Consider the following 15,374-nt stretch of genomic DNA (forward strand, 5'->3'; position numbering starts at 1 on the left):
GTCACGGTTTAATTTCCTTTTTGCTTCTATTTCACACTTCTCTCATATTCACCAAATTCTGGTAAATAATGTCTTTCTTAAGAGACCTGCAATCCTTAAAAACCTATCAAATCTATATAAAATTACACTCAAGAAATGTTGTTGTTGTTGTTGTTGGTGTTGTTGTTGTAGCGGTGCTTCGCCCCATCCAATGAGTGCGACTGATCACAAATTTCATCAATATCCTCTAACGGGAGTCCAAGGAAACTTGCAGTTTCAACAGTGGTGGACCATAATGACAGGGGTGTTAGAGGCGTTGATTCCACATTACAATTGAAGAGATGGTTTGTGTCATGTGGGGACACATTGCAAGTGGGGCATAGATTTTGTATGTCGGAGTTGATTCTGGATAGGTAAGAGTTTAACCTGTTACCTGAGTGATTCGCGTTTCCCTAGGGAGTATGCGTTCCTCTTCCGAAAATTTTGGGTACTGTTCTTTGAGTACTGAATTCACCGGGCAATTCCCGGCATAAAGGTCCGACGCCTGTTTATGGAGTTCGCTGAGGACCTGCTTGTGTTTTTTGGCTTCTCAGAAGCCGTATTTCCTCATAATGCTTACGGAGATGACTCCTTAAGACCCTAGGCGGTGTTGGCTCATCAATCAGATGTCTGTTTGGATGCCCAGGTTTCTGGGTATTCAACAGGAACTGTTTTGTTAGCATCTCATTTCTCTCCCTGATGGGGAGTATTCTCGCCTCGTTATGTAGATGGTGTTCTGGGGACATAAGAAGACAACCCGTGGCGGTTCTGAAGGCAGTACAATCTCAAGAAATGTTCGAGCACATGCATGCTTTTTGTGCATGCTCAGAGACGTGTTTGTTTACGCTAGAGGGTAGTGACTGCACTTACGAGCTAATGTCCAAATGTATTGAATTTGTGCACAGGTAGTGTGTTTTTGCACAAAATCTGAGATAGGGCGTTATTCAACCGAACTCTGGGATAGAGCGTTTTAGAAATTTCGAAATGGGGCGTTATTCAAATATCATCTGCACAACTCGATATAGGGCATTAATAGGCCTCTCGAAAGATAACCTAAGAATCCTAACCGCTATTCTTACAGGACACTGTAGACTGAACAGCCACATGCAAAAGCTGGGTATACTACCGAACAACACATGCCGATTTTGTGATCGATCAGCAGAGACGGCGGACCATATCCTCTTGGAGTGTGATGCAATCTCAAGACGTAGGGCTAAGTTTATGGGCTCACCATGGCCAGAGCATTCTCACATCAAACCACTCAAGCCAGGTGAACTGCTAGGGTTCATCAGAGATGTCGGCTTGGATGAGGTGTTGTGAAGCAGCTGAGGGCACAATAGACCAATGGTCGCAGTGCGATCCTCAATTAATTATCTATCTAACTACGAAAATGAAGATAATCTTATTATATGTAAACTATACAGTTCTTAGTCGTTCACTTTTGTCTTGGGGTTTTTTAATAGCCGCCATTGCTCTGTACTCAGTAGCCACGGTCGTAACTGTGTTCAGTGCAAATATTGTCATTACATTGTGCATAAATGCATAATTTGTCATACAAAGAAAGTCACCGACAAAGATCTGTGTATGTTAATACTTTAATTTTTGCATTTTTTAAATTATTGTGCATTTGGTTTTATAGTTTCCGGACAATTATCTACTTCCCAATTTAGTAAATTTAATCAATTTAATCTTTTTTAACTAAACTGCAACAAACTCAGTGTATTTTTCCTAGTACGTTAATTAAACGAAAAAGTTACATTTGTGTGGGTATAAGCAATGCTAAGTATGTAAATATGTACATACAATGCTATATATAAAATCTTATTGGAACTAAAGTTGTTGTTGTAATACAAATGTTTACAAACTTATTCATATTTACATTTTGTGTTTGGTGTGTATTTAATAATACTTGCGTTTCTTTAAGTTTTAATATTTACCCGAAAGACGAGGACGATTCTTAATTGGGGCAAAGTCCAAAGAAAATATTCCTCGAGATGCAACACACATACGTACATATATCCATACATATCCGCATGGTACATGTTACCTACTCTTGCAAAAATTGTAACATATGTACATATATGTGCAGACTAGAGATGGGCATTCCGTTGAATATCCAACCCCGGCACCTGGGGCCTCGGTCGGTATCGCGATGGAAAAGAAAAGGTAAAAGTCTAGTTGAGGGGTCGACTGCTAATACGCTACCAAAATATCGAGAGAGGTGTCAAACGACAGGTTTTGACATCAGTGTTAATAATCCGAAGGCGGAAAATTAAAATTTTAATTTGTTCAAAAGATATTAACGAAAAACCGAAAAATTGCCACGTAGCGCTCCGAAACCTGGGTGGGATCCATATTATTTTTGCGCAGAACACCTTTCTGCGTTGAAGGCCTTCGGCCGCGCTTTAAAAAAATTACCCTGGGTGGGTCCAACACCGGTTTGGAGACCGAAACTATATCCGCGGAAAACACTTATGTTCACAATTTTTTTTGTGGGTGCAGGGTTCAAAGGGCTGTGTACCGCAACCCTTCAGGTTGCCAGCGCAATATATAGCTTCTCCAAACCCAATTGTCAACCTCACCTATCCGCGGCGAATCCTGTTTCACTAACAGACGAGGCTCTGGCGACCCCAAGCTCCTCATGGATCTTGGGGGGTGGGGAGGGAGGGATGGCCTGAAGGTTTAATGTGACCATATAAATCGTTCCCGAGATGGTCGGGCTACCACCTTAATGGTGCTGTTACCGGAGCGTACCAGATCTGTATCCGGCAAAGGACCAATCACATCGATAACACTCCCCAAAGCCTCAGGAGAGCAACCTTATCGCTACAATAACAACAACTGTGTTTCTTTACGCGAATATATAACTGGGTTTGTGACAAAACGACGTTTATCATGGGTATAGTGTGGTGTATATTTTTCAGTCATGGTAAATAACACATATTTTCGAGTGTATAACACATATATACTGTACCCATTGTGCCGAAAAACCTTCAAAGCGATACCGCCCTCCCACCCCATAGATCCATGAAGAACTTGTGGTCGCCGGAGCCTCGGCTGTTAAAGAAACAGGATTCGCCACGTGTAGGTGCGACTGACAATTGGGTTGGAGAAGTTATATATAGCGCTGGCAACACCTTGAAAGAGTTGCACTACTCTGCAAAAATCGTTGGATCCAATGGACCAACTCATCTTTCTACACGAACATATTGTAAGCCGATCATTGCTCGTTACTACACAATGTTTATTGGACTGTGGGTACTCCATGTATTACTCTGATATAATGCGAAGCTGGAATATTTGGTCCAGTCCTAGGACATTGCAATGTTAATTGGACCATATTTTTTGTATGCATTGTGGTTAATTTTGGAGCAATCGGTTGGTCCATAGCATGGATTACTTGCGATTTTTGCAGGGCACACAGCCCCTTGAATCAATTTGGTATTTTAGTCGCCTCTTACGACAGACATACGGCGGGTACGCTGGGAGACGCCCCAAATGTTAAGAGCTGTATCGAAACACACGTTAGGTTCCCAGAACCTTAAGGACTGTCATACACCCCAAAATCTTGGGTGTGACGTTTGATCAGGATCTACATTTTGGTGAGCATTCAGCCGCAATTGTACCGAAAATCCGGAGCCGTAAAAAAATGCTCAAATCTCTTGCTGGCAGTACTGGGGGAAAAGATAAAGAAACGCTCATCACTACTTACAAAGCAATTGGCCAGGCGATTGCATGCTACGCTGCCCCGATATGGTCGCCAAGCCTAAAGACTACTCAGTGGAAGAAGCTACAGGCCTGCCAAAATACTGCCCTCAGAACCGCCACGGGTTGTCTTCTTATGTCCCCAGAACACCATCTACATAATGAGGCGAGAATACTCTTCATTAGGGAGAGAAATTAAATGCTAACCAAACAGTTCCTGTTGAATACCCAGAAACCTTGGCATCCCAACAGACATCTGATTGATGGGCCAACACTGCGCAGGGATTAAGGAGTCATCTCCGTAAGCATTATGAGGAAATACGGCACCTGATAACACAGCCGTATGAAGCAAAAAAACACAAGCAGGTCCCCAGTGAACTCCACAAACAGGCATCGGCCTTCTATGTCAGGAATTGCCCGGTGAATCCTGTACTCAAAGAACAATACCCTAAGTTTGCAGAAGAGGAACGCACACTCCCTAGGGAAACGTGGGTCACTCCAACTCTACTTCGATCTGGATACTGTAACAGGTTAAACTCTTACCTATCCAGAATCAACCCCGACATACAAAATGTATACCATGCTTGCAATGTGTCCCCACATGACACCAACCATCTCTTCAATTGTTATGTGGAACCAACGCCTCTAACACCCCTCTCATTATGGTCCACCCCTGTTGAAACAGCAAGTTTCCGTCGACTCCCGTTAGAGGATATTCATGACAATTTGTGATCGGTTACACCTGTTGGATGGGGCGAAGCACTGCTACAACAACAACAACAGCCTATATGACACTACTTTATTTTTGCTTGGATTCCAAGCTCAAAAAACTGACGAAACTTTATCCGAAAGTCAAAATACAAAAACAAATTTCCAACAAGAGAAAATAGAGACCAATATTGTCCACATGTTTTAAAAATGTTTGTAAATTGTCGAGCTCGAGGCCATACAATATTAAATAACAAACAAAGAAAACTTTTTATTTGTATATTTATATATTGTCGTTTTTTTTTATTTATCGATATTTCGACTTCAATTAGAAGTCATCTTCAGGACTAGAAATACAAAAATACATGTATTATAATAAAAAACGTAAAAAAAATCTTACAAACTAAAGGCCAAAAAACCAACAAAAAACACATGTTTTAAATTTTATTTTTTTATTAACATTATTCACAACAAACACTGCAAATAACACAGAATATTATTCCGCGCTCTGGTTGGTCACTTATTTCACCCGAATGTTCATTTTAGTTGTGAATTTATGCACAAAATTTTCAAACAAAATAATCCATTCAAGGTTTGAAGCGAACTCAGGGCCAGAACAATAATTTTTTGTAATGTTTACTGTTTTTTTTAATTTTTCTATAATTGGAAAATTTTTTTTTTACTATTCCAAAAACAAAATAAAATTTTTCAATTATAGAAAAATTAAAAAAACAATAATCATTACAAAAAATTATTGTTCTGGCCTTGAGCTCGTTTCGAAACTTGAATACTTTATCAATAAACCGATAAAACAAAAACAATTGTTAAAACAAAATAATGATTTATCAGAAAAAATTAAAAAACAAAAACAACCGAATGTCAAAAAAACCCTAACGAAATACAAACTGCATCGTTTGTTTTTAACAAACTAGATGTTTTCTTGTATTTTCTTTTTTTTTTGGAACATAGCTTATATTAGGAGGGCATGTGACAAAAAATGAAAAAAATAGAAAAAAAAAATACACGGAAATAAATTAGTGTCATATAGGTATAAGGAAAAAAATATATTGAGCCTGAAACATTTGAATTATATATGTATTATTTTTAAAAGATTACTTGAATATCAAGCGTTGCGCATTAGAAGGGAATTGTTAAACCATGTTTTAGGGAAAACATTACCCTGTAGCTCTGCAGGTTAGCCACTAGTTATGAGAGTGTTTTTGCCCGTTGTACCAGGGGCCACCTTGGGGCAGCCCCGCATATACACATTCTGCCGTTTTAGCATTGACATAGATGTGCAGACTTTGGAGGTACACTTTTTCTCAACATGCTTGAGAAATATCCACTGTAGGGGCATGATAATAAATAGGGCCACGCTAGAATAACAGGATTTTTCGTGTATTTTTTGTTTGTCTAGGGGTCAAGCTGCCAAAAAGATATGAGTCATTAACCAATGTATGAGTCGGTATCCACTATTTTTCAATAAAAACTGTTTTACTGTATTCTCAATCGATATAAATGCATATAAATCGTGCTAGAGCATATTATTATTGTCTCAGATGACCATTGCGTTTTCGTCCTAAAGGAAATTTCCATCTCGAAAAACCACAATTTCGCCTTAAACAGTAACGGTATGGCAACGCTTCTGAAAAAAAAAACAAACATTATGAAACTTCAAAAATCCCCAAAAATTTCAAAAAATTTTGAGTGGAACTACCTTCTTTTTTGTATCATGGAATATTGTACTGTGAAATGAAATAAGACCTAGTTTACATATAACGAGATAATCTTCGTTTTCGTACTTAGCTCTTAATCGCATATAATTTTCTTGCGGATAGTAATCTCTTTCCTAGAGATGAAACACATGTAAATGCGTAGATTATCTGCAAATGGTCAAAGACCATATTTGACATTTTTCGAATAATTCAAAAACATTCTTCGCAAACTTTGTACTGATAATTATGTCGCATATTCATGTTCAAAACAAAGTAGGTGTTAAAGTCTAAAGTTTCTAAGATGTGAACAATACCTTAAACATTAAAAGCTAAACCCTGATTGACAACCGAGAATCATCTGAGGTCTCAGTTTATCATTATCACAGAGCTGCACAACCCCGATACACTTATAGCACTTTTGTTTTTGTTTTGCCCCGAATCATAGGCACAGTAACAAATTTACACATCAAATATAAAAAACAAATTTAGAGCACTCCCGTATACCCTCACATATAAATTAATTCTTATGGAAGTTTTTATTTTCATATGCAAAACCAAGGCGAATCTAGACAAGGAGATGGCATAGCGAACTCGACTAATTGTTCGTGCAGAAGAATGTCAAGTCAAAAGAAAATTTTCATTGATTTCGATTAATTGACATAGTAGCCGTGTTTTTTTACACGCGTATACGTTTCGTTTGCGCGTGAAAAAAAACGGCTATCCTCGCTTAGATAATGCTTAGGAGACCCATCTAGCGACAGTGGTTAAACAACTAGCTACAGCTACAGGGTGTACCGAAAAGCGGAGACACAACCCTCTGTTGTATTTCTGTGTATAAAGCTGGAGACATTGGTGCTTTGTCGGTAACCTTATAACAGCTGATTCGACCAATCTTATTATTATTATTATTTATTTATTATTACGGCGTTTTAAGGCTAAAACTTAGATTATTACAAATTTTTAAATACATTTTAATAATAATAGGATTTCTAGCGTTTGGGGTGTCGGAATGCATGAGATTCCGATCAGCACGGGAACTGGTGGTCTCAACGGGCGAGTCTTGGAGTCATATCATTGGGAGGTTGGAAGGACGTATTCTCAATCCTGCCCTACTCCAAGACGTATGATTACCCAGTTTTATTATTTATGCTGTCGGAATGCATTTGATTCCGGTCAACCCAAAAGCTAGCAGCTCAGCAGAATAAGCCATTCTTATCGGACGGTTGGAAAGGACGTGTTTCCAATCCTCCCTGTACCAGCTTTTATGTAAACATAATTAATTATAATATATCATTGTTGTAGGAATATACGTGATTCACATGAACACTCCAACTGTTTGTCTGGGACGATATTTTCAGGAATTCTTTCCTAATTTGATTGCGAGCAATATATGTTTTTGACCTGATGCATAAGGTTCCTCTGTGTCTATTTGGATTGCCGTGTACGCTCAAGGATCAGTAACATGAAATACAGATACAAAATATTTTATCTTATTGGAAGAGTTTTTCAATATTCTAATAAACTTTTTTTGAAGGTGTTTAAGTTTTCACAATTTTTAACATGATTAGGTAGTTCATTAAAACATTTCAGGCCTTTGTAAAATATATTTTGCTTGTCCATTTCTGTTTTGAGAAGAGGTAATCTAAAATTATTATTTTCCCTGATTATGTAAGAATGGGTTTCATTCACATAAACAAGTTTTTCACTTAGGTAGGCTGGTAATTTACCATGCTTGATATAAAATACAAATTTCATACTATGGTAAAATATCTACTGTTTCACGCTCAGCCAGTTTAGTGCATCAAGCATAATCTTTATTGAAGTGTCGTACCTCACTTTCAATATAAATCTCATAGCTTTGTTTTGCATAATTTGTAACCTGTCTACTTGTGTTTCATTGGCAATAAAGAATATTGTAGGGCAATATAAGAAGTGCGGTTCTATGATGGATCTATAAACTTTCAACTTATATTTCTTACTAATAAGTTTACACGATCTCTTCCAAAATCCAATTTTTTTGCCCATTTTGGCAACAATATAATCAATATGATCTGTAAACCTCAGTTTATTGTCAATCAGGATCCCTAAGTACTTAAATATTTTGACATCCTCAATGCTCGTATTCATTATTTTTAGATCAAAATTAAGTGATTTTCTATTGGTCGTCCTAGATAAAACCATGAACTTAGTTTTGTTAACGTTAAGTTTGAGTTTATTAGTGCAAAGCCATCTATACAATGAGTCCAAATCTTCTTGCATTTTGCTCCTTGCTATTGAAATGTCCGTTTCATTTACTTCAAGTAGCGCATCATCTGCAAACAACCTGACTTTACTATATTTCAGTGCTGATGATATGTCGTTTATGTAAATGTTGAACAGGATTGGTGCTAATACCGACCCTTGTGGTAAACCTATGTCCACTTGTGCCTCGGATGAGACTACTGACTCGATGGTTGTTCTTTGTTTCCGGTCTGATAAGAAGCTTCTAAACCACTGCAATTCATTTTCCCTAATACCAATTTTTTGTAGTTTATCGAGCATTATATTCCTATCAATTGTTTCGAACGCTCTTTTCAGGTCAATGAAAACTGCTACTATATGTTTTTTTAGGCTCAGCTCTTCCTTCCAGCTAGATATGACGTAATTTAACGCCGGGTCGCAAGAGTGCCTTTCTCGGAAACCGGATTGTTCCTTTATAAGGATTTTATTATTTTCTAAGTAATTAAGCAGTTGATTTTTTATTACAATTTCCAGAATTTTTTCTATGTTCGGCAATGTATTTATCGGCCTTAGTTCTTCTGCCATTATTGAATCTTTTACTTTCCTAATTGGTACTATTGTCGAAATTTTCCACATATCTGGCACTATTCCAGTAGTCATGGATTTGTTTATAGCGGTTGCATAGAAGAAACCCATGTACGATACCGAATCTTTAATTACGCCTTCTGAAAGTAAATATTTCCCCCCAGTTTTATTTTTGAACCTTTTTGCTATACGTATAACATCCTCAACCGTAATTTCTTCGAATTTTAAACATGACCTAGTTGTAAATTGGAAGTCGTTCTGACTCTGAACAACTTCAATTTCCCTGTTTATATCAACAATGCTATCTATAAAGAAGGAGTTCAATGCTTCAGCAATATCGCGGGGTGTATCATATGTCACACCTTTTACGATCACCGTCAACATCTTTTCTTTTGGCCCCGTTAAGTTTACAGCATGCTTAAGATACTTCCACATTAGCCTGCTATCTGAACAATTGATATCAATATTATTCTCCATGTATTTAATCTTTTTAAATTTGATTAGTTTTTTGTAGTACTTCGCGACCATGTTATATTCGGTATAGTCACCCGTTGTTCTAGCTTAGGAGTGCAACCGGTAGTTTAGTTTATTCAATTCTGTCAATTCTTGGTCATACCATTTATTTCTTAACTTTACCGTACTGTTTTTTCAAACGTTAGTACTCCCATACAATCTAGTAAACAAGTCTTTTTATAGTTGACCATGTCGTTGACATTCATGCTTCTTATTAAACTTAGATCGCAATTCCTCAGTAGAGTCGTCAAGTTATCGGCCGAATAATTCTCCCAGGATGTTGATGAAATGACTCTTCGTAACGGATTTGAATTACTTACTTTTATAGCAAATGAAATAGTTTCGTGATCGGATATTCTGTGGTCTTCAAGATTTACACAAGACAGTATATCAGCGTTTGCATATAATAAATATATTTTTGTTTGAGAAGTTTCCGCGACTCTTGTATTGAAATTTATTTTTTGTTTCATTGCCCTACGTGCACAAATTTCATTCAGTTTGTAGCTACTCGAAGAGTTAATATTTAAGTTTATATTGAAATCTCCAACTAGAAGGGAATTCGTATCTGATTCTAATACTTCTGATAAAAACTCTCTACGTGATTTAAAAATTCACTGTCACTAGAACTTGGGGAATGGTACAACACACCTATTTGCCACTTAATGTCCACTTGCTTTAATTTTACTATAGCACACCATACATTTCTATCAATTGATCGATTAACTTTGTACTTGATTTCCTTTTTCAGTAATAAAACGACCCCTCCCGTATGTCTACTATGAGAGTCGCAGCGAATTAATGTATACGGTGCAATATTAATTTCAGAATCAAGAATATCTGAAGTTATACGTGTTTCTGAGCATAAAACAATGTCCGGATCCACTTCTTCTATCATTTTTTCGAGCTCTGCTTTATTTGCTAACAAACTACAAATATTCAAGTAGACACATTTCAAATCAAAAACATTTATTACTGAGCCTGTACGTCTTGGTTGCTAAAAACCAACTCGTTGTTTTTCCAGTTTAAGCTTCCTTTGATAAACTGGGCAGTCATGGCTCATTATGTTATGATCTATATTGAGCTTAAAACCTATCTGATTATTGGCATCTACGCAATTACCACATTTATTAATGGCCATGCTCTCCTTGCAGTTTTCTGCCCCATTTTCTCCCAGACATTTACTACATCTCTGTTTCAGAGTGCAATTGGCAGCTATGTGGTTAAACCCTAAACATTTGTAGCACCTTTTTACAGTTTGACCGTCATAAACTGGGCAGCGATCCCATCCAACATTAATTTTCTTATGTCTCAGGATGGCCTCATAATATTTATGCTCTATTTCTATAACTGCATTAATATGTTGTCCTCTATTTTCTTTTTTAGCGCGTTTAATTGTAATACATTTCATTTTAGCTTCCCTCAGTGTATCATTCTGCGCAAGGATCCGGCTAACTATTTCGCTCTCGGTATGCTCTGCGCTAATATTAGCTACCACAACTCTAGGAAAATAAACTTTTGGCTCAGCTATATTATACACATTTGTATCCAACTTTTCTGTTAGCGTATCTCTAATTTATCCTTATCGCCTGCTGTATTAGCGCTTATAATTATCGTGCCATTATTTTTGTTTTGTACCCCTTTTATGAGAATCAAATCGATTATTGGTGCCGCTAAGGTCGTAACCGTATCGTAGCCAACCAATTGGGGTTTGGTTTACCGTCGTAACAATTAACAGCTGATTACGTTAGGGATACGGATACAGCGATACGTCATACGGCACCAATGACTCCGGCTTAACATATAAGCTGTATCAGTTGTGATATATACTGGACGCGCATAGAATACATGGAATTAGTGCAGAGGGTGAAACATAGACACATATTTCACTTACATCTGAGTATAATGCGTATTGAAATTTAGTAGTACTAATTTTATGCGCAGCAATTTCAGAGGTGTATTTAAAGTTTGTCGCTTAGCAGTCCATATAAAGTTTAAGCAAAAACGTATTCCCTGCAAAAATTTTTGGATTACGTGTTCCATTTTCCTCATGTTGGAGTACTCTAACAATACTCCTTTGCAATGCGTTTGCGGACCACCATCAGCCGATCATTTCTCGTTTTTTAACGACCGTGATCACGACACGATGACGATCGAACAGAGTTGCCACAGGTAAAATATTGCATACAAATAACTGATAATAAAATTTTACTATGGCAACTCTGATAAAATGCAACCGTGCACTGGTTTTATGTATACATACTATAGTATAGAGAAATATTAGTTTCTTTATTCACGCAAATGCTAAATAACATAGGAATATTCGTAGTATAAAATATAAATGTTTTATTGCCCCTCTTCATTTACTTTCATTATACCTTTCATGAAAATGAAATGGTATATTAATTTCGTCACGAAACCCAAAATTGTAAGTCCTTAAAGGAAAATAGATAGACCCACCATTAAGTATACCGAAATAACCAGGTTGAAGAGCTGAGTTGATTTAGCCATGTCCGTCTGTCCGTCTGTCTGTTTGTATGCAAACTAGTCCCTCAATTTTTGAGATATCTTGATAAAATTTGGTGAGCGGGTGTATTTGGGTGTCCGATTAGACATTTGTCGGAACCGGCCGGATCGGACCACTATAGCATATATCCTCCATACAACCGATTTTTCAGAAAAAGAGAATTTTTGTAATATCTTACTCAATTTAACAGATTGAAGATTCAAACTTCACCATATACTTTCGTATATTGCACATATTGTTGCCTGAAAAAATTGATTAGATCGGTCGTATATATAGTATATATTCCCCACAACCGATTGTTCAGATAAGAAACTTTTCGTAATTACTGCCCTATTTTAAGAGCTAGAGGCTTCAAATTTCAACGAATGCTTACGTATATAGCATATATTGTTGTCTGAAAAAATCATACCCGATTGTTCAGATAAGAAACTTTTCGCAATTTCTACTCCATTTAAACAGCTATAAGCTTCAAATTTCACCGATTGCTTACGTATATAGTATATATTGTTGTGTCAAAAAATCATAGAGATCGGTGATATATATAATATATATGATGGTATATATAGTATATATATATAGTATATATATATTTTTTTTTGCGATTTCGGCCCCATTTTAACAGCTAGAAACTTCAAATTTCACCAAATGCTTACGTGTATAGCATATATTGATGTCTGAAAAAATCATTGAGATCGGTGGTATACATAGTATATATCTCATACAAGCGATTGTTCAGATAAGAAACTTTGCGCAATTTCTGCCCCGTTTTAATAGCTAGAAGCTTCAAATTTCACCAAATGCTTACGTATATAGCATATATTGTTGTTTGAAAAAATCATAGAGATCGGTGGTACATATTGTAACGAATTTGTTTGCAAATCCTCTTATTTGCAATCCTCTGCTAAGTTCGAATCACTAAACTGTTGAATAAATAACTCCAATTTGTAATAATGCAAAATGGCCTTTATTAAAGTACTTCACAATAACAAACTGTGCAACGAATAGCTTGCTTAATAACCACACTGATTGATAGCTCAATGAAACTCTACTATTCAAAATAACACTGCTATTGCTCGCTAGATATCGTCTTAATCAAACTGCTTGACAACTCAAATCAAACTGAATTACTTCTTACTCGCTTGCCCCGCTTTTATAGTTTACGCTGCATACTTCTAGGCTCTTCGATTTCCAGAACTTACTAGTTGTTTCGGCTACAAAATCGTCAGCCACAACTACGTGCACAAATTATTGCTCTCTCTTGTGACAACTCAGATAAGATATATGCATGTGTTTGTGCATTGCCGCTCCGCTGCTCGTACATATGTGTAGACGCAATTATTTATTCGTTTATGTAGATACATAAAGATTGAATTAATGATGTGAATGTTTGTAGTTTACAGTCTCTCGCGCGCACATAGGCATATAAGTAAATGCATCTGTGTTTGACATCTCTCTGGGCTGCCTTATATATGTGTATACTTGATTTAATTATTAACGTAAATACTGCTTGGCATGGCCTTAGCATCGCCTTAGTGATGGGATAATTTAGTGATGCTAATATCCGTGACACTGCCCTCCACCTAAGTCTGATCGTCCCGATCAGACAAATCTCTCGATCTAAACGTTGCTAGCCTTTTCAAATGGACCACCTTCATTTTGGTTCGTGGTTTACCGATGGTCTGTATGCGGTACACTACATCGTTGATCCGTTTTACAACTTTGTATGGGCCTTCCCAATTACACTGCAATTTCGGGGACAAACCTTTTTTACGTTGTGGGTTGTATAACAGCACCAAATCTCCTTCCTGAAAACCTTCTGAATTAATTGCTTTATCATATCTGGCTTTCATCTTGTCACTCATAATCTTTGTTCGTTGCCTTATCAGATCATGTATTTCTCTTAGCTCTTCTTCCAAATCACTAGTGGATTTCCTGACATTTCTCTCCGCATTGGCATCTATCCCAAACTTCAAATCAGCTGGCAGTCTAAGGTCATTGCCGAAAATTACTTTTGCAGGGGTTTGGCCCGTTGTCTCATGCACTGCTGATCGGTAAGCCATCAAGAATAATGGTATGCGGGTATCCCATTCTTTATGGTACTTGTCCACTACTTTCCTTAAGTGCTCCTCCAATGTTCTATTGAGTCGTTCTACCATACCATCGGATTGAGGATGCAATGCAGTTGTCCATGTTTTTCGAATGCCCAATGACTTACACATTTCCTGGAACACAGCTGATTCGAAATTCCTGCCTTGGTCAGAATGTAACTCCATTGGTACACCATACCTTGCAACCCAATTGTTTATAAACACTTCGGCTACCGTTTCCGCTTCTTGATTTGGGATTGGGTATACCTCTGGCCATTTGCTGAAATAATCCATAACTACCAGTACATATTTGTTTCCGCCGTTGCTAGTAGGAAATGGACCGGCGACATCCATAGCGATCCTTTCAAATGGCGCACCTGAGTTATATTGCTTCATTTGGCCATGACTTCGTGTTCTGGGCCCTTTCGCTCTGCTGCAAACCTCGCAGTTCGCAATCCACTCAGTGACCGACTGACGGCAACCAACCCAATAGAATCTCTGTTTAATCTTCTCGAGCGTCTTCGTGATTCCAAGATGACCTCCGCTTGGACCATTATGCAGCTCGCTGAGCACATCAGGAATCCTCTTTCTGGGAACAACTATCAGTTTATTCTTGTATTTACCATCCTCACTCTCCCATACTCGATGAAGGCAACCGGATATCAATTCTAAACTGTTCCACTGTGCCCAATATGACTTCGCAATGGGACTCTCTGCTGACATCTCTTCTCTGTTTGGTCTTTCATTTCGTTCGAGCCCTTGCATAACACGTGACAGATCTGCATCTTCTAGCTGGCACTTTCTTAGCTGTTCCTTGTCCCATTCATCTGTACATGTTATAGTCATTAGCCGGACATCTATAATGTCTTCTTTAGCCTCGGCTTTTGAACAGTGCTTGCATTCCAAACTACATGGTCTTCGTGACATTGCATCGGCATTTCCATGGGTACTACCTTTTCGATGCTCAATGGAAAAGTCATAGCTTTGTAGTCGCTCGATCCACCGTGCCAATTGTCCTTCCGGATTACGGAACTGCAGTAGCCATTTTAAAGCTGCGTGATCTGTCCTGACACGGAATCGCTGGCCGTAGAGGTATTTGTGAAAATGTTTAACGCACTCTACCAATGCCAACAGCTCTCTCCGCGTAACGCAGTAGTTCCTCTCTGGTTTTCCAATCGAACGGCTGTAATATGGAACTACCTTCTCCTGTCCATCGACCAGTTGTGATAAAACGCCTCCTATAGCATATCCACTCGCATCTGTATCTAGAATAAATGTTGCTCCTGGAATCGGATATGC

General features: G+C 37.8%; 1 protein-coding gene across 4 annotated transcripts in view; it reads left to right on the top strand.

Moving 5' to 3' along the window:
- Positions 1-1,486: 1,486 nt before the first annotated feature.
- Positions 1,487-15,374, top strand: part of l(2)k09913 (lethal (2) k09913) — a 52,232-nt gene continuing 38,344 nt past the window's right edge. Inside the window, exon 1 of one of the 4 annotated variants that reach the window (XM_067770836.1) lies at positions 1,487-1,600. Coding sequence is in view for 1 of the 4 variants with exons in the window: in XM_067770835.1 (XP_067626936.1) it covers positions 1,795-1,801 (7 nt within the window). In the remaining 3 variants the exon portion in view is untranslated. The other 3 variants (XM_067770837.1, XM_067770838.1, XM_067770835.1) reach the window with 3 other exon arrangements.

The sequence above is a fragment of the Eurosta solidaginis genome, chromosome 3, assembly GCF_040869045.1.
Source record: "Eurosta solidaginis isolate ZX-2024a chromosome 3, ASM4086904v1, whole genome shotgun sequence".
In the NCBI taxonomy this organism is placed as follows: domain Eukaryota; kingdom Metazoa; phylum Arthropoda; class Insecta; order Diptera; family Tephritidae; genus Eurosta; species Eurosta solidaginis.